Genomic DNA, 21,158 nt, shown 5'->3' with positions numbered 1-21,158 from the left:
CTTTTGATCACTATGTCACCCCAGTTTGGACCCAGTCATATGCAAATTAGTCTTGACCCTGTTCCTCAAGGGAACAGTCCAGCCCAAACTGCCAGGCCAGGTCCTCCCTGGACCGGAAACAAGCATCCTGGGACCGGTTTAGGGGTATTACAATGAAGTAAATGGCCCAATTTTACTGCTGTTCATGCAACGGAGTACATCATGAAAAACAGCTGCACTGCATTACAGGAATAATAGAAAATAGCGCAATGCCAAGTTTACAAAGTGTTTTAGCTGGCGTTAGGATTTGGGCAAAGCCAGATCTCGCTAATATAGTAGAGCTGGCTTTAAGCCAAAACCTAAGGTTTTTGAACTGGACTGTTGCAGACAGCCCCTCCCCCATTGCATACATTACGAGGAGGATACCGAAAAGGGGTCTGGGCACAGAGTGAGGGTCAACTTTAAGCACAAAATAGCTTTTGTGCATTACACAAATGTCAGCGCAATGCTTTTGTAGATCTGAGCCAATATTGCAAGGTTGTTTCATTTCGCCAAATCTTTAGCAGGCACATGCATCATTATTGCATTTTGCGATTCCTTAATTGCGAAAAATAAGGAATCGCAATTAAGGAATTGCAAAATGCAATGCATCAAGAAATTGCAATAAAATTTGCGATTTCTTATTATTCCTTAATTGCGACTCGCACTTTGCGAGTCGCAATTAAGGAATACCTCCCCATTCATTCCTAAGGGCCTAGAGGCCCATAGGAATGAATGGGAAGGGATTCTCAACTTGCGATTAGCAATTAGCGAATCGCAAATTGAAAATGCGATTTCAAGGGTGCAGGGGTGTCCAAAGGACACCCTGTTACACCCCTGAAATCAATCTGTGCACCTATGTTGTGCCCACACATGCCCTAAGGGCATGTGTGGGCACAACATGACACTTTGAAAAATGCACAAAAGTGCATTTTTCGAAGTTTTCGCAAATTACCATGAGGTTTAACCTCATGGTAATTTGCTCCCCTTAATTGCGAAATCGCAATTTTGAAATGTTTCATGCATTGCATTTAAGGAATCGCAAAATGTGATTCCTTAAACGCAATCACAATTTGAGAATTCGCAAATATTTGCGAATTCTTAAATTGCGAGGCCCTTAAACCTTCATGCATTCCAAAAGAGGATTTTGCGATCGCAAACGGACGATTTTTGCGATTCGCACCGTTTGCGATCGCAAAATCCTTTGATGCATGTACCTGTTAGCCTTCTTTAAGCTCTCTGCTCCTATATGGTATAATGATGATAATGATTTGTATACTGAAATAAACTCACTCTAACCTGTGCAATGAGCATGCAAAATGATATGTTCTTTGTTTTTAGGCATAAAATAATATAGCCTCAAACTTTCTTTTACAGGAGTTGGCGTCACCATGGTGCTTATTTCGACTCTAGTCGCCATTTATTACAATGTTATCATTGCCTACAGCCTCTACTATTTATTTGCTTCATTCCGAAGTGTATTACCGTGGGCTGATTGCGGTGATTGGGCAGATGAAAACTGCAGTAAAGATACTGGAGGTAAACCATTCTATTCTGTTCTAAAATGTTATAGAGCCTTGTATTCTGCCTGAATGGCATTCCACATCTTACTACACCCAGAGAAGTGTGAAAGGACAACATACCCAGGGCACATTTCCTAGGGAAAAGGCAATACAAGAATATTAATGAAAGTTGGACACTCCTCTACATCCCTTCACATTAGATGTGAGGGAGATTTCTGCGCAGCGAGAAGGAAATACACCCATATTTTCGCCCATGATGCGGAATTAGCGCTGATCTGATGCTCTGCGAATGGGAAAAAACTCAAAGGCAAAATCACATTGGGGCACATGCATCATTGAGATATTTTGCACTTCTTAATTTGCGAAAAATAACGAATCGCAAATCAAGAATTGCAAAATGCTATGCATCATTATTTTCGGTATTCATTTGTGATTCGGTAAAAATCGCAATTTTTACCGAATCCCAAATAAATACCGAATTCTTAAGTTAATTTTCGCAATTCCCATTGATTCCTATGGGCCAAAAGGCCCATAGGAGTCAATTGGAAGGCATTAGCAAATTGCGAGTGGCACTTTGAAAATTTCATGGGTGTAGGGGGGGGTCCAAAAGACCCCCCATGCACCCCTGAAATGTATTTTTCGCATCATGTTTCACACACACATGTCCTAGGGACATGTGTGTCCGTAACATGAATGTTGAAAAAAAAGCATTTTCAGCATTTTAAACACTTTTTCCAAATTTACCGAGTGGTTCAATCACTCGGTAAATTTGACACCCTAATTGCGATTTCACACTTTTAAAAGTAATGATGCATTGCTTTCAAGAAATCGCACATCTGCGACTTCTTAAAAGCAATCGCAATTTTAGAACTCGCAAAAATGTTACGAATTCTAAAATTGCTTCATGCATCCCAAAAAGCACTTTTGGAATCCCAAACGGCCGATTTTAAGGAATCGCACCGTTTGCGACTCCAAAAATGCTTGATGCATGTGGGCCATTGTCCTTAGTCTTACTAACTGCTGTAAGTGTATACATTGCTCAAACACCTTACAGTACAGTTGTAAGCAGCTTCCTCATTAGGGACGTCTATACGCTGTGCTTGCTCCCAGGGTCCCCAGGCACTCCAGCAATCAGGTGGCACTAAGCAGACCATCTGTTTGGAAAGTTTATTTGAAGACAAGAAGGAAGCCAGTGTAATTAGCTTCATGTAATTACCATTGAGATTAGAATATTGTCCTTCCCATGACAGTGTTGGACAGCACAAGAATTCCTCATTCCATGCTTTTTCCACTGCACAGAATAAGGAATTCTTGCTCTGCAGTGCATTTTACCTGCAATATTTATTTTCTCAATTCCAAAAGGCGGATGTGGACAAGGTTACAAAATAATGGGATAACCCAAAAAGGCCCTTGGACCTGGGTAGAATGAGATACAGACATAAATGGCCCTAACTAAGGATATAAACAAGAGAAACAGATTCCCACAGAGTATACAAACTGAATTATGGTGATCAAAACAAAAAAGAGGAGAGAGAAAATGAAAAAATACAACAGCAGAGCCAATATATATCCAAACAAATCAAATTGTATCACAGATTGGTTATATATACACATAGTTCCAAATGCAATGACTGCTCCATTATGTGCAAAAAGTGCTGGGAAAAGTGCTAGTGCAAAAGTAATAGGTGGCTGAGGGGTATTGCTTCACCCCACATTTGTCACGAATCTCTTGAGTGATGTTAATTCACACTTTTCTGTTCTGGGATAACACTCCTTTGCACACACTTCCAGATATCACTCAGGCTGCAGATATATCTCAGAAGACCTGGGATCAGTGTGGAGAGCAACATCTATAGTCTTTCACAAAATGTGTCAGCGTAGAAAAGACTCACCTCCAAGACATCACTCAGAAGAGTTCTGAGCACCACATTGTGGGGCATATTACCAAGGGTGGCGATAGGCAATTATCGCCGGTTTAGCGGCCGTTTTCGGCCGCTAAGCGGCGATAATTCTATCGCTCTAATAGCAAGATGTTGCTAACTGATGTTAGCGACAGCTTTTAGGCAATAGCAAGCGGTTTGGGGCCCGCTTTGCATGTCAGCGATATTTATCGCTAATGACATGCAAAGTGGGCGTACCCAACCTGTTAGCGACTGAAAGCAGTCGCTAACGTCGCTATCGCCTATTAGCAAGACAGGCGTAGCAATGGAAATATTCTTGCTATCGCCAAAAACCAACGCCTGCTCAGACCAGTTCTTAACCATGTTATCCAATGGGAGGTGGATAACATGGCTAAGAGCATTTTGTCGCTAATGCGTGAATATTGTTGTATTCTCAGCGATATTCATGCATTTCGCCGCTATCGCTGGATATTTTAGCACAATGGAGAAAAACGTTGCTAATAGCCTGTTTTCTCCGCTAACATATCCAGCGATAGGAGGCGATAAGAGAATCGTCGCTGAGCCTATTTAGCGATAATTATCGCTACTTGTTGGTAATATGCCCCTGTATTCTTTGGCCTTTATCCAACTTTGAGCTGCCAGCAATTTCTCCTGACATATAGGGAACACTGTGTCCCTTGGGCTTCTGGACTGCTGTTCATTGGGTTGGCCACGTCTTTTGGTGTTGGCTCTCAGTTTTAGTAATGCCACCGCATATTGCTTTATTGCAGGCTGAGCACATGACAGAAGTAGACTGAAGAGTGTGTGCATTGTTTACCATAGTGCGAAAAGCGCATTCTTTGTTCCTCGATGTGCGCCTACACTACCTCCATATGCTCCATCGGTTCCTCATGTCCTCGATGCTACTGCTCGGGAGATCAACCCCTCAGAGGAGTAGAAAAGGCCCCAGGGAGACTCTCTGCCGTCTGAATTAGTTATAAAACAACCACTTTTGCCCTAATCTGGCTCTGGCCTCCCCTAGAATATATATATATATATATATATATATATATATATATATATATATATATATATATATATATATATTCACTGAAAAAACCATAGGTTTCACACCAGTTATAGTTAGCTGAACAGTTTACTCATACAAAACCATTGAAATTCCCACGTTATAGTTAGTTGGACTCACTATAACTTGCGCGCCCGCAATCCACTGCTGATGATGTCACATATTTAAACATTCATGACATGGTCAGTGACATCACTGATGACATCACTGATGACATCTCAAATGACATCACTGATGACATCACTAATGACATCTCAAATGACATCACTGATGACATCACTGATGACATCATCCATGTGATAATACGATGCACCACCTCACACTCTAATTTAACCTTTGATACACCCAGTGTTAAATACAAACTACCATTCCTGAAATTATTGACACACCAATACCAGTAACTACATACGCACTCACTGATTTTGATGTCTACACACACATCCACTCATTCACCCATACAATCACTCATACATACAGTCACTAATCAATAAAACACTACCATATCCACTCATACACCTATACAGACACTCACACACTGACACTCATCCACGGAGTTACTCATACACCTAGTCAGTTATGCAAAGAATCAATCACACTCCCATTTCCTTATCTACACAGTTATACACACTAAACCTTACTTATTCAAACATATACAAACACATACTTACTCTCTTTTACAATCACTGATACAAGTACACATTGATCCATACAGCCACTTACGCAATCGCAGGCTCCCATGTATAGTCATTTACATATGCCAACTCTCCCAAGCACTATGTTTCACATATGTACTTACTTGGACATGTAGCACTGAGATATCCATTCACTCACCAACACACCCATGCACATAGTCAACCACCCATACAGCTGTATTCACATGCACCCTTAAATCCATTCACCAAGTGAATCAACTGCTCACACATCTATGAACAGAGTCACACACCTCCCAGGCACCCACACACACACTCAGCCTCACATACAAATACTTGGGCAACCAATCAATAACCCATATAGCCACTCATATAGCTACTGATCAACACATGCAGCAGCTTACACAACAACAGACATAATGATGCACACATTCAGACAGTTTAGTCACTAACCCATGCATTCAGTAAGACACAATTAATCACTCACTCAGGCAGTCAGTCACGCACCTTCTAAATCGTTCATCCAGACACTTATACATCCACTCATTCTTCAATATGTAAAACATATTTAAACTTTGTGATGTCATTTGAGATGTCATCAGTGATGTCATCAGTGATGTCACTGACCATGTCATGAATGATGTAATATGTGACATCATCAGCAGTGGATTGCGGGCGCGCGAGTTATAGTGAGTCCAACTAACTATAACGTGGGAATTTCAATGGTTTTGTATGAGTAAACTGTTCAGCTAACTATAACTGGTGTGAAACCTATGGTTTTTTCAGTGAATTTCAAAGGTTTTTTAAATGCTAATTCCTAGCTATAACGAGTGTGAAACCTATGGTTTTTTCAGTGAATTTCAAAGGTTTTTTAAAAGCTAATTCCTAACTATAACGATTGTGAAACCTGTGTTTTTTTTAGTGAATTTCAAAGGTTTTTTAAAAGCTAATTCCTAACTATAACGTTTGTGAAACCTATGGTTTTTTCAGTGAATTTCATAGTTTTTTTAAAAGCTAATTCATTTGTATATCGACTTTGTAACCTACGATTATTTTTTTTGTTAGCTGTTTTTTACAACAATTAATTATATGTTTTTTTTAAAAAAAACATTTGTAAAATGTATATATATATATATATATATTTTTCCTGGTGCGCTCAGGGTGTGCGCACCGGTAAGCTCTCCCGAGAGCGCACCGAGAGCGCTATTTATGCGTCCGTAAAAAAAAATATGTATGAAAAGTAAATAATAATGTAAGACATTTAGTACCATACTTATAAAAGCAGTATTTATGATTTACGAAATGAAAATGATTTTGCATTTCCGTAAAGCTATCGAAACGTCACTGAGGCGCGCCGCGTAAGCGCCCCCGGAAGCGCCTACGTTCGTGCCGCGTGAGCGCCCCCGGAAGTGCTCCGGTGCGCGCAGCGTAAGTGTGTCAAGTCATGTGACCTTAAAATAACTCTTTTCATTGGTTGCTAACAGTTTTATTTACAAAGAATTAAATCTCCACCCATTTCCTTCACTTCTTCTTTCACTTTTGTGACTGCAAGACCTCTCTTTTTGCTGTCGGATCTTTGTTGTGATTAATATCTTGGATTACCATGGCTGCCAGAGCATCCAGCAGTGAAGATGACAGAGAGGGATTTCTTGATGAAGAGGTTCCTCAGCCGAAAATAAAAGAACACTTCATATGGAAGTTTTTTTCTTTTCCAAATGCCAGAAAAAAGTAAATGCTCCAAAGGTGGAGTGCAGGATTTGTCACACTGTCCTGTCACGAGGTGACCCCACCAAGAAATATTCTTTTGGAAATTCCACAATGATTCGCCATGTCGAGAGGAGGCACCCCCAGAACTTTGCCCGGGAGAGTGTCAGGGCTCTGGCACGAGAGGTTCCCAGTGACCGGAGGAGCAACTACTTCAGTGAGGGGGCGATCGCAAGAGCTGATCCCTAACATTCAGCCAACTTTTAATAGAGGCGTAGTTAAAAGCAGAGATTGTGATCAGCTACTTTGCTATGGGGAACAAAGTGTTCTGCTCATGGTTCGAGCATTGGTGAACCATCGCTGCCGTTCCCAGCCCTAAAATTTTTATATTTTTTTTTGCTCCTGTTGAGCAGTTTCCCATTCCCTGTTTTTGTTTTTGTTCTAAAAAAAGGAAAAAAGAAGAAAAAAATAAGTTCTTTTCAGAACTACCTCCAATTCTCATCAAAGAGCTGTGTTCTTAAAAAAATGAAAAAGAGTAAGTGAAGTGGAGTGCATTGATAAAGGAGAGGAAAATGAGTGAGAAAGCACAGAAAGGGACGAGAGGAGAAGGGAAGTGAAGTAGGGGGACTGAAAGAAGGTGAGTGTGGGGAAGGAGAGTGAGGAGAAGGAGAGTGAACATGGGGAATGTGGATATGCGAAGAAAATGTAGTAAAGGAACGGGGTGTGGAAGGGTAAGAAAAGAGCAGTGATGTTTTGGAAAGAGTGGAGATACAGACTGGATAAAGACAAGTAAGTGTGAGACCAGGTAAGTAAGGCAGTGAAGAAACAGAGAAAGTGAAAGAAAAAATAAGAGTAGAAGACTGAAGGCCTCATTTTTGCACCTGCCTCACAGCAGGCATAACACTGACGCAGATCCTTTAACATGGGCCTGGCCCCATGTGAAAGGATGCATTGCTGGAGTTGTGTCACTTTTGTGACACACTCCAGCAATGCATCACTTTTGCGCTTACAGATACGTCTGAAATACTGACGTATCTGTAACTACTTGCGACATAATGCCTCATAAATTAAATATGACGTATGAGTAGAAGACTGAAGGCCTCATTTATGAGGCCATGCGTCACTTTTACACCACTAGTGCGTCACTTTTTGTGACGCACCAGTGCTGTAAAAATGCACCTTGTTGAGTCATATTTACAAAGTGAGATTTCACTGCGTCACTTTTAGGACGCCGTTGTGTCAAAATCTTGCGCCTGTCTCACAGCAGGCGTAAGACTGACGCAGGCCCTTTCACATGGGACTTGCCCCATGTGAAAGGATGCATTGCTGGAGTTGTGTCACTTTTGTGATACACTCCAGCAATGCATCACTTTTGCGCTTACAGATACGTCAGAAATACAGATGTATCTGTAACTGGCTCTGGCCCAGCTGAAATGTAACGAGGACAAATCCGAGGTCCTTTTTTACGGCACATTTCCCGCCAGCTTTAAAGACACGCTGTGGCCCTTGAACATTGCCAGCCCTAAGGTGATGGGTGGCCCTGCAAAAAATCTTGGCATATGGTTTGGGGAAGATCTAAGATTTGAAGATCATACAAGAAAATTGTCAGGGACATGCTTCGCCACTCTGAGAGCGCTGCGAAGATTCTTCCCACTCCTCCCTAGAGAAGCAAAGGAGACTGTCGCCCGAGCTCTCATTTTATCGAGATTGGACTACGCGAACGCTCTGTTCAGCGGTATCCCTGCATATCTGGTCAAACGTTTACAGGTCATCCAGAATGCCGCTGTCCGTCTCTTGTTCAATGTCCCGAGATGGAAGAGCATCCGCTCCCACATGCGTAGCCTTCATTGGCTGCCAGTGGCGCAGCGTATCCTATTCAAATCTCTAGTGCTCTCTTTTATAGTAACTCACGATCAAGGGCCAGCCTACTTGAGGAAACGGTTCATCCTCTATGCTCCTTCACGTTCCCTGTATAAGATGACTCTTCCTCGCTTTAAGCGGACCAGATTAGGGGGTCAGTCGATAGCAGTGGTGGCTGCCAGGGCATGGAATGCCCTTCCCCTTCACCTGCGCTCCATGCAGTGCGTGGGTCAGTTTAAGAAGAGTCTGAAAACTCATCTGTTTATCGGTGTGGTATAAGCTGGTTCCCCCGCTGTGTTTTGTCTTTCTCCATCGCGCCAGGATACTCCCAAGTAACAGAGCGCGTTATAAAATGGTTTATACATATACAACTACTTGCGACATAACGCGTCATACATTAAATATGACGCATGAGTAGAAGACTGAAGGCCTCATTATGCTGTAAAAAATACACCTTGTTGAATCATATTTACAAAGTGACGCATCTAGGTAGATGCGTCACTTTTTAAACCCCTGCGCCACATTATACCTGCGCCAGCTGTAATGTATGCAAAGAGGGCGTATTGACATAAGGAAGGGTCGTAGAAGTGACGGAGTGACATCTAAGAGATATCACTGCGTCACTTTTATGACGCTGTTGCGTCCAAATCTTGCGCCTGCCTCACAGCAGGCGTAAGACTGACGCAGGCCCTTTCACATGGGACTGGCCCCATGTGAAAGGATGCATTGCTGGAGTTGCATCATTTTTGTGACACACTCCAGCAATGCATCACTTTCCTCTAAACAGTCTACATTATTTTTTTTACTCTATTTTTTTACACTGTTTTTCCCCGTGGTGCGCTCAAGGTGCGCGTACCGGAGCGCGCACCCGGGAGCGCACCCAGCGCTTACCCCGCGAATATTTTTAAAAAAAATAAAAGTTTTTTTGCCTGTCAGTGTCCTTCTAGGCCCCCCTCAGAAAACCTAGGGGGTCAAAGGGTGTCTACTCTGCTCCCTTTTAATTATATCCCCCTTTTTTTTTCACCTCTTGTGTCTCGATTCTACCGAGACACAAGATGGCGGACTCTCCGGACTGTTTAGAATGTTGACAGACACCCGATAGCCAATCAGCTTTCCGCTCGCGCACTCCCGTAGCGCGCCGGGTGCGCTCCCCGGTACGCGTACCGGAGAGCGGACGGAGCGCCTATAGATATATATGTGTTTTTGAAGTTAATTTTCAAAAAAACCACTGGAGCAATTTTTAGCAAATATAGCAAAGGCACATCTGCGTACCAGTCCCTACAATTTTGCCAAGTTTGGCGTAATTCCGTTCAGCGGTTAGGGCTGTAGACTTGTCAGACCGTCCTATGGAAATTAACATGGGGAAAACATGTTTTGGGAACCCCCTTCTTTCTCAGCCCCCACTTCACAAATCCCCCCGAAACTTTCAGGGAAGGAGCGCAGCGGAGCTGGCCAAAGTTTTGGAAAATTACACACAAATTTCTTAACCGACGCCAGAGTTATTACCAATAAAATGTTGCGGATTTCCTATGGTAGCCAATCCTAACTACAACTACCTACTGGCGATCGCCAGTAGGTAATATATATATATATTACCTACTGGCGATAGCCAGTAGGTATATATAGTTAAGATTTTTTTCCTATGGGATTTTTGAAAATTCTATGTCGAATAACTTTGGCATTTGAGGACAGAATTGGCTGAAATTTTCAGGAAAATGGAACATTTTGTTTCTGAGCAGCCCCTGAAAATTTGGGGGGGTTTCGTCAAGGGGGGGCCGAGAAAAAAGGGGGGTCCCAAAACGTGTTTTTCCCATGCAATTTTCCATAGGGCGGTTGGCCTCACTTTTAGCCCGAACGGCTGAATGGATTTACACCAAACTTGGCAAAATTGTAGGGACTGGTAGCCCGATGTGCCTTTGCTATGTCTCAAGATAGAGGCTCCAGTGGTTTTTACGAAAATTAACTTTGAAATATATATATTGGGCTACATTGGGCTATATATATGTTGGAGCCCAAATGTAGCCCAATGTAGCCCAATGTAGCCCAATGTAGCCCAAAGATGGCCACCAGAGACAAAAAAAACAAATGTAGCCCAAATATCAGCCAGATGTAGCCCAACTATAGCCCAATGACATAATGTCCCAGAGTGTTCTAAAGAACAACTAGAGTGCTAACAGTCCTACTTATTACAAAGGTATGGCACACCTGAAGCCATCTTGATTGGAATAAAGTGGTAACTCTTAAAACATTTAATTTAAAAAGGAACAAAATGAGGGGGTTCATTTTGCCATAGAAAGTATGATTAGCGACATATGACGAAATCCCGCATACCATCAGTCGGCAAAAAAAATCCCGCATGTACTATTAGGCCGCAAATTAAAATAACGAAAACTTTTAGAATGAATATGCCTTTAGCATACACTAAACAACTAAACTACCCTAAACCCTAAAACACTACCCCCAGCATGACCCTACACTCCACAAACAGTACAACACTACCCTAAACCCTAAAACACTACCCCCAGCATGACCCTACACTACACAAACACTACAACACTACCCTAAACCCTAAAACACTACCCCCAGCATGACCCTACACTACGCAAACACTACAACACTACCCTAAACCCTAAAACACTACCCCCAGCATGACCCTACACTACGCAAACACTACAACACTACCCAAAACCCTAAAACACTACCCCCAGCTTGACCCTACACTACGCAAACACTACAACACAACCCTAAACCCTAAAACACTACACCCCAGCATGACCCTACACTACGCAAACACTACAACACTGCCCTAAACCCTAAAACACTACCCCCAGCATGACCCTACACTAAACAACCACCACAACTCTACACTACACTAACACAACACTACACTACACGACACTACACTACACAATCACTAACCCACGAAAAAATTAACACAAACCCACTTACCTCTCTCGTCATCGTGGTTTTCACAACGCAAATGCATTTACCATACATGCCTTTAAAACGTAATTCTTTGTAAAGGCATGCGCGATAAATGCACATGCGTTTTGAAAAAATGCGGGATAATGGTATGCGAGGTCAATGACCTTGCGGGATAATGGTATGCGGACTGAAAGTCTGCGGGATAAAAAATGCGGGAAAATGGCTGCAAACCATGATTAGCAGCAGACTTCCCTGGTGAGCACTAGCTTTACTACAGTGATCTAATGAGCAACTAGAGTGCTAACATTCAGAATTTATGGCAAATGTGTGACACATCTGAATGCCTTCTTGATAGAACCAAAGTAAACAAGCATTGAAAATGCAATAGATCTCGCCCTCATTTAAGTTAAAGCCATTCTGTTTGTAATGAGGTGGCTTTTTAGCTTTGCTTTTATTAGTGTTTTTAAAACTTTCATGTAAATAACATGCATATGTATGCATATATGTATATGTATGCATGCATTTATATTTATATAGATATGCAGATTATATATGTTTATATATGTATATATCCTACTGGCGATAGCCAGTGGGTATATATAGTTAGGATTTTTTCTCTATGGGATTTCTGAAAATTCTATGTCTAATAACTTTGGCGTTTGTGGACGAAATTGAAATGTTCAGGAAAATGGCACATTTTGTTTCTGACCAGCCCCTGAAAATTTGGGGGGCTTTCGTCAAGGAGGGGCCGAGAAAAAAGGGGGGTCCCAAAACGCGTTTTTCCCATTCATTTTTCCATAGGGCGGTTGGACTCACTTTTAGCTCGAACGGCTGAATAGATTTACATGAAACTTGGCAAAATTGTAGATATGGTTTGCCCGACGTGCCTTTGCTATGTCTCAATATATGTGCTCCAGCGGATTTTGAGAAATTAACGGTTAAAAAAATATATATATCTGTGACAGCGCTCCGGTTAGCGCCCCGGTTCGCGTACCTGACGCGTAACGGAACTTCGCGAAGCGAAGCTGATTGGCTCTCCGGTGTCTGTCAACATTCTAAACAGTCCGGAGCGGCCGCCATCTTGTCTCTCGGTAGGATCGAGAGATAAGATGTGGTGAAAAAAGAAGGGGGAAATGAAGGAAAGGGGGCAAGGTAAACCCCTCCTGACCTCCTAGGATTGATGTGGGGGATATTAAAGTCCCACGCGAACCGGGCAGCTAACCGGCAGCGTAACGGGAGTCCGCCATCTTGTGTTTTTGGAGCGTCCGGTTCGCGTACCGGGTAGCGTCCCGGTAAGCGTAACAAGGGGAAAACCAAGAGAAACAGTAAAAAAAAAATTAAGGGAATAGATTTCCAGCAAACTTGGCAAAATTGTAGGGACTGTTTGTTTGATGTGCCATTGCAAGGCCTCAAGATATGTGCACGTGTGAATTTTGTCTAATTAAGGTTAAAAAAATATATATATCTGTAAGCGTGCTCCGGCACGCTTACGTTACGGGTTTTGTTTGCGCTGCAGAGCCGATACGTCACGGTTATGCGACGCGTCATGAGGCGTCTCACGTGGCTACGTGATACGTCACGTAATAAAGAATATATTTTACAGCTATAGATATTAGCTTTTAAAAAAACAATGAAATTCACTGAAAAAACCATAGGTTATAGACCATATATAGTTAGGAATTTGCATTTACAAAACCTTGAAAATTCACTGAAAAAACCATAGGTTAGAGACCATATATAGTTAGCTGGACATTTTATTGACATAAAACCAATGAAATTCCATATATAGTTAGTTGCACTAACTATATATCGCGCACCCGCAATCCACTGCTGATGATGTCACATATTACATCATTCATGACATGGTCAGTGACATCACTGATGACATCTCAAATGACATCACTGATGACATCACTGATGACATCTCAAATGACATCACTGATGACATCATGACTCACCAATACCAGTTACTACATACGCACTCACTGATTCCTACGTCTACACACACATTCACTCATTCACCCATACAATCACTCATACATACAGTCACTCATTATTACAACACTATCATATGCACTCATACACCTATGCAGATACTCACACACTGCCACTCATCCATGGAGTTACTCACACACCTAGTCAGTCCTGTAAAGAATCAATCACACTTCCATTTCCTCATCTATACAGTTAAACACAGAACACCATACTTCAGTGACATCACTGATGACATCACTGATGACATCTCAAATGACATCACTGATGACATCTCAAATGACATCACTGATGACATCATGACACACCAATACCAGTTACTACATACGCACTCACTGATTCCTACGTCTACACACACATTCACTCATTCACCCATACAATCACTCATACATACAGTCACTCATTATTACAACACTATCATATGCACTCATACACCTAGTCAGTCCTGTGAAGAATCAATCACACTTCGATTTCCTCATCTATACAGTTAAACACAGAACACCATACTTTTTCACACATATACTAACACATACTTACTCTCTTATACAATCACTGATACAAGTACACATTGATATGCACAGAGTCACACACCTCCCAGCCAGTCACACACACACTCAGTCTTCCATACATCCACTCATTCTTCAATATGTAAAACATATTTAAACTTTACAAAAACACACAGACACTAGATGATGCCATCAGTGATGTCATTTGAGATGTCATCAGTGATGTCATTTGAGATGTCATCAGTGATGTCATCAGTGATGTCACTGACCATGTCATGAATGATGTAATATGTGACATCATCAGCAGTGGATTGCGGGTGCGCGATATATAGTTAGTGCAACTAACTATATATGGAATTTCATTGGTTTTATGTCAATAAAATGTCCAGCTAACTATATATGGTCTCTAACCTATGGTTTTTTCAGTGAATTTTCAAGGTTTTGTAAATGCAAATTCCTAACTATATATGGTCTATAACCTATGGTTTTTTCAGTGAATATATATATATATATATATATATATATATATATATATATGTATATATATATATATATATATATATATATATATATATATATATATATATATATATATATATATATATATATATATATATGTATATATATATATATATATTCTTTGCTCCAAACTACCAGTTCCCACTCATCGAGTCGGCACACGACCACAAACATAAGGTGGTAAGCCATTAATCCGGGTATGGAAGGACTTCTGTTCTCCGCTTACAAATGACAGCCAATTCCTCCGACTGACGTGTTTCGAAAGTCCAATCTTTCTTCTTCAGAGGCTTCTCAGAATTGAATGCGTGCGTCTAGTTACAGCCCCTTTAATGCTATAATTACGCCCTCAATTGGCCAGTCTATTTACAGCTGCAACTGAGGTCCCGGTATTTGCACCCCTCGATGGTAGCACTAATTCCTGTCTTCCTTTCAAGCCCGCAGATGGGCCGCGGCGAGCAGTGTCTCTCCTCAATCCCTTGTTTGTGGCCCACATTTCGGCATGGAATATTCCTGGCTGCGTGTCCCTCCTTTTTTGGGGCAGTGCATATATATATATTCCCGCGCTGACCCCCGTTTGATAATGCTGGACTGAAAGGTTGCGGGGGTTTCAAGTGGGGAGCTGAAGGGGCACTGGACTGTCGACTTGCCTCACCTCCCTTCGTGCTCCCAGCCTGCGCCTGTACTCTGACACTCCGCAATTTCTCCAACACTGCATCTCCATTCCCGTGATGCCGATGACTGTGGCATTATGGGTGTTGTGGTCCATATACACAAGGACTACTTTGGGAGGGCTGAACATTATCAGGAGGCGGAGCTAATTGCTATCATCTACTTAGAGGCAGATCCTACATTTGCGCAGCAGTAGGAGCGGTTGGAGAGGGGCGCTGATGAAGGAGGAAACTCCGAAATGCATTCGCCTACGGCTTGCCGATATTAAAGTGCTTCTTCATTTCCCTACAGGTCACTGCCTTTTCTTTTGAGGAGGATTTGTTTGTGTCTAATTTGCGTCAAGCCAGAACGCAATTGTGGTGTACCCACCCCCGCACAAAGAGGTATGGACATTCTGGCCTAGCTCTCAGGAGCATCCTGTCTTCGTTGTGCAAGCAGCATCGTCTATGACCCACCTCGACGCCTGGCGAAACAAAGCGGTGGAGGAGGTATGCCTACCTCCCTCTTGGGTAACCGGGATTCCCGCGCTGACCCTCGTTTGATAATGTTGGACTGAAAGGTTGCGGGGGTTTCAAGTGGGGAGCTGAAGGGGCACTGGACTGTCGACTTGCCTCACCTCCCTTTGTGCTCCCAGCCTGCGCCTGTACTCTGACACTCCGCAATTTCTCCAACACTGCATCTCCATTCCCGTAATGCCGATGACTGTGGCATTATGGGTGTTGTGGTCCATATACGCAAGGACTACTTTGGGAGTGCTGAACATTATCAGGAGGCGGAGCTAATTGTTATCATCTACTTAGAGGCAGATCCTATATTTGCGCAGCAGTAGGAGCGGTTGGAGAGGGGCGCTGATGAAGGAGGAAACTCCGAAATGCATTCGCCTACGGCTTGCCGATATTAAAGTGCTTCATTTCCCTACGGGTCACTGCCTTTTCTTTTGAGGAGGATTTGTTCATATATATATATATATATATATATATATATATATATATATATATATATATATATGTGTGTTAAATTTGGGATATATATATATATATATATATATATATATATATATATATATATATATATATATATATATATATATATATATATATTTTTATGGATTAAATCACCTTGCACCAGCACTTTTGGGTCTACTCTTTGTTGCTCTGAACTAGCGTGGTATCCTGTGTGATGTCCTGCAAGCGGCAAGTTTCTTCATTTAAAGTACCTATGCTTTCCAGGTACGAGTAAGACCCCTTCCCATTGAGGGTGACGCAGCAGGAAGCTTTTGTTCCGGTTTCCCCGGAACTACATACTATCTCCGGCGAGGAGAACGCAGCGACGCCCCTGCTCTACCTTCGAAGTGTTTCAGCGAGACTGCGACCGGAGCCTTCGCCTTCCGTGCTACGGAGACCAGTTCCGAGTTTTGAACTCCGGAAGACACCCAGGAAACGGCAGAGGGGAGTGTGCGCGGCAGCTGGTAGGACATTTGTTCAAGTTACCAGTTTGCCGTTCCAGTGCATTTTTTTATTAGCCACAAATCAAGCGCTTGTAATTATGGCCGCCGACAGACTGCGCAATCGAGCTCAAGCAGCTGATTCCATGTTTCTCGATTCCCCGGCTGGGGGATCATCAATCACTACTTCTTCCGTACAGGAAACAGGAACAACAACGATAAAAGAACTTTTTAAGAAATTGGAACGCGCTATGCGCGCTGAACAATCTAAATGGTGGGAACACCGTTCCCTTTCTCGCTACCTAGAAGTGGGTCGAGTGCCTAGGGGGCTGAGAAGCACCATAGCTCCCAGCTACGAAAATCCGGACCCTGCTATGTTAGCGGAATGGGCAGAAGCCAATCTGAACTGTTCCAGTGTATATTTGCGTATCTTGGTAAAATACGCCGAAAGTGATCGCCTCAAACTACAAATACAGATTGATAACTTGGAGGATGAAATAACCAAAATAGAAGTCACTGATGCCATCAACAAAATGAGAGCCGATATGATGACTCGCTTAGCCAAAGAAGAGGAGATTATTAAGAAAAGAAAAACTTTTAAATTCAAGAGGGACCGCATTGACTATCTCAATGGACAAGTTTTCACTTTCGCCAAGAGATATGATGCAGTAAAGGCGAAAGCACGTTCCAATATGGCTGCTCAGCCCACATGAGAGGACACAGTAGCACCTGCAACTTCTTTTCCGAGCCTCAGTTCTGCGGTAGAGAGCGATCTGGAAGGAGAACTAAATCGCGAGGCTAATTTGGGGTTTACCAAATTTTCCCTAGAGCAGGAAGTGGATTGCCTGTGCCAGGATCGACGCGAGACCTTAAGGTCCCACAAAATATATGCGCCAAGAAACAGCGGGCAAACCTCAAACGCTGGCAGCGCCGCAAACAGCGCAGTCGGAACTTCAAACGGCAACAATGCAGGCAAACAGGGACATTGGAAACGCAGCCGACGGAAAACGCGGAAAACCAAACAAAATCAGTAGTCAATCTCTCCACCTTGAAACTTACTCCCACGGAAACTGCTGTGTTAAATTTGGGATTATCGTACTGCCCTCCATGCAATTTGAACTATGCGGATACACGCATGGATATATATCGATTTACACGCAAGCTTAAAAGTAAAAAGTTTTTTGAAGTACATCCCAAAAAAAGTATTACATCTGAGACATTATTACATCCCGTCCCCACCAGCAGTCAGAGTCAGGCTACTTTTGATACTCTCTGGGATCTTCAAAATGAGGCAACCTTGAATACCACAGGGGAGGTGCCATTGGATTCAACAGGTCAACATATTACTCCATTCAAACCTAAATCCACTTTCCAACCTATCATGGTTCGTGACAATCTGGATATATTTCAGGAGAGTGTGGTCCGTGATATGAAACAACTTTACATCACAACCAATAAAAAGAAATTCTACATTTCTAAACAAAACCGATGTTATCAACAACTGATCACCAAACTACAAAAGGATCATAACATCATTGTGAAACAGGCCGATAAGGGCGGAAACGTGGTCCTTTGGCCAAGAGAAATGTATCTCCAACAAGCGGAATTACAACTAAATGATATCTTTTGTTACCGCAGAAGCAATATCCAGATTGTAAAGAATACGTGATTGAACAACATCAAAAACTTCAAGTTTGGAGAAGTGCTGGTTTACTCACTCATGATGAATTCAGATACTTAAAGAAAGACCATCCTGTTATTCCCTCATTTTATTTAATCCCAAAGATTCATAAGGATATTGATTTACCACCTGGTCGTCCGATCATTTCGGCCATTGACAGTTCTTTGGAGCATGTTTCCAAATACATTGACTTCTTTTTACAAAGCCATGTCAAACATCTAAAATCCTATGTAAGGGACTCTTTTGACTTTCTAGAGAAAATTGATCATTTTATCTGGAAAGAGAACATGGTATTACTAACACTGGATGTTTCATTCCTTTATACCTCAATCAGACATCATGATGGACTCAAGGCCTTGGACTATTATCTCAATAAGGATGTACTGCAACCGACGGCACATAACAAAATGCTGGTAGAGATGACCAGAATGTGCCTGGAACAAAACTTTTTTATCTTCAATGGCGTAATCTACCATCAGGTTAGAGGTGTGGCGATGGGGGCCTGCTTCTCACCCAGCTACGCGTGTTTACACGTAGGGCTGTGGGAGGAGCAGGTCCTGCTCGGCCAACACCATAATATTGTTTCCACTAACATTGCTTTATATTTATGTTACATTGACGATATTTTTCTAATTTGGAGGGGCAGTCATGAAAGTGCAAAGGCTTTTGTTGATTTAATTAATGTGAATAACGTTAATTTGAATTTTACTTCCAACATGAGTTCTGATTGTATTTGTTTTCTGGATGTTGAAGTTTATGTGACAGGTACCACCTTACACACGAGATTATACAGGAAGCCCAGTGCAGGAAGCACTGTTCTGCATTCTAATAGCCAGCATCCGGCGCATTTGATTCGAAGCATTCCATTTGGAGAAATGCTCCGAATAAAAAGAATATGTAGTACACATGCCGATTGTGCGGCCGCACAAGAGGCATGCAGATTCCGTTTCCTTGCCAGGGGCTATTCGCCTGAAATTGTCAGCAAGGCGATCAGGCGTTCTAATTCAATTAGCAGACAGGAGGCATTGGTTACTAGAAATAGTAACACTAACCCTGACACAGGTCCATTAGAGAAGGTTCAGACTGGTTCCCCACGCGTAATTTTAACATACAATCGTCAGCATGGGGCGCTTAGAAAAATTCTGAATGCCAACTGGAACTTGGTCCGTAGTGATCCAGTGATTGGTCACAAAATGGATCCTAAGCCAGTTTTAACATACAGGAAGTCTCCTTCAATGTCTAAAGCTCTAGTCAGCAACACCTTAGAGCCCAAAGCCTCCAACACTTGGTTAGCTTTAAAGAAGGGTTTCAAAGCGTGTCCACACTGTAAAGCCTGCCGATTTGGCAGCAACCGGATGCACTTTCAAAGCCCCTTCCATGACCATCCAACTGCTATTTCCAAGTGGCTCACCTGCAAAACTGATTATGTAATCTATGTGTTGGAATGCCCGTGTGGGCTTCAATATGTGGGCAGTACCAAACTGCCCGCCCACAAACGAATACTCCAACACATACGCGCTATAACTGGACATGATCAGAACTACCCGGTTGCCAGGCACTTTCAAGAAAAACATGGTGGCACACCCGATGGGCTCCAATTTTTTCTAATTGATTGTGTCGAAATCTCAAGAAGAGGAGGTGACCGTGAGGCCAAACTCCGTCTTCTTGAGACTAGATACATCTTGGAGCTTAACACAAAAAATCCCAAGAGGCTTAATGACAGAGAGGATCTTTATACCTGTCTTTAGTACCACTCAGTATGCCTATAAGTCCTGTCCGATTAGTTCTTCCTATGTATATATACAATTCTTTAAAATTCTTTTGGGTTACCCCCAATTAGTTCCCGTCCCGTATGGATTTTTGTATATAATGATGATGAAATGAACTCTCATGAGTAATTGATTTTAACTTGTATGTTAGGAATTATCTGTTGATACTTTCAGCACTTTATTGAAACTAATTGCACAATCACTATTTGCACTTTAATTGTTTTTGGCAGACATTGTGACTTGCCCACTTGGGGTCTATTTAGTAATGTATGACTTATGGTGTCATGAATTTGGACTAAAGTTGCTGCTTTAAAATTGTATGGATCAACTTCGTTATCACACAAATTAAGTATATTGGAACAAGAGCTATGGCTCGTGTACATAGATGAAAACTTTTTTATCATGTATAGATTGTCATTATATATATTTTTCTACTTAGATGTGAGTCATGGATAACTGTGTGTATTCACCAAAGTATACAATTTTGAACATAATATTTTCAAGACAACATTTTTGTGAGGTTTGTGTAAAAAAATGTGCATACAATGTATTGTCGATCGTATTATTGCAGCATTTTACAATCCAGTATTTTTTCCATCTTCATGCCACATAATTATGCACTGTCACTTTAAAAGTTCTGCTGGCTCCTACGCAGTTTGTCATGTGATCAAGCCTTCTCGAAGGCGAAACGCGTCATGGCGGCAGCGCTGGCTTTTATGGATTAAATCACCTTGCACCAGCACTTTTGGGTCGACTCTTTGTTGCTTTGAACTAGCGTGGTATCCTGTGTGATGTCCTGCAAGCGGCAAGTTTCTTCATATATATATATATATATATATATATATATATATATATATATATATATATACATACATACACACAAGCCTGGTTCACCACAGAACTTCAAGAAGCCAGACGATCCTGCAGACGC

General features: G+C 42.0%; 1 protein-coding gene across 1 annotated transcript in view; it reads left to right on the top strand.

Moving 5' to 3' along the window:
- The window catches only part of LOC144829413 (sodium- and chloride-dependent neutral and basic amino acid transporter B(0+)-like), a 545,621-nt gene that overhangs the window by 147,480 nt on the left and 376,983 nt on the right, over positions 1-21,158 (top strand). The window contains exon 4 of the mRNA XM_078688536.1: positions 1,396-1,557. Within this exon, the coding sequence (XP_078544662.1) occupies positions 1,396-1,557 (162 nt within the window). The remainder of the gene's footprint in view (positions 1-1,395; positions 1,558-21,158) is intronic.

This window comes from Lissotriton helveticus, chromosome 4_1 (genome assembly GCF_964261635.1).
Source record: "Lissotriton helveticus chromosome 4_1, aLisHel1.1, whole genome shotgun sequence".
NCBI classification, from domain to species: Eukaryota; Metazoa; Chordata; class Amphibia; order Caudata; family Salamandridae; genus Lissotriton; species Lissotriton helveticus.
The sequence above is the reverse complement of the archived record's forward strand: the minus strand, read 5'-3'. Positions and strand labels throughout refer to the sequence as shown.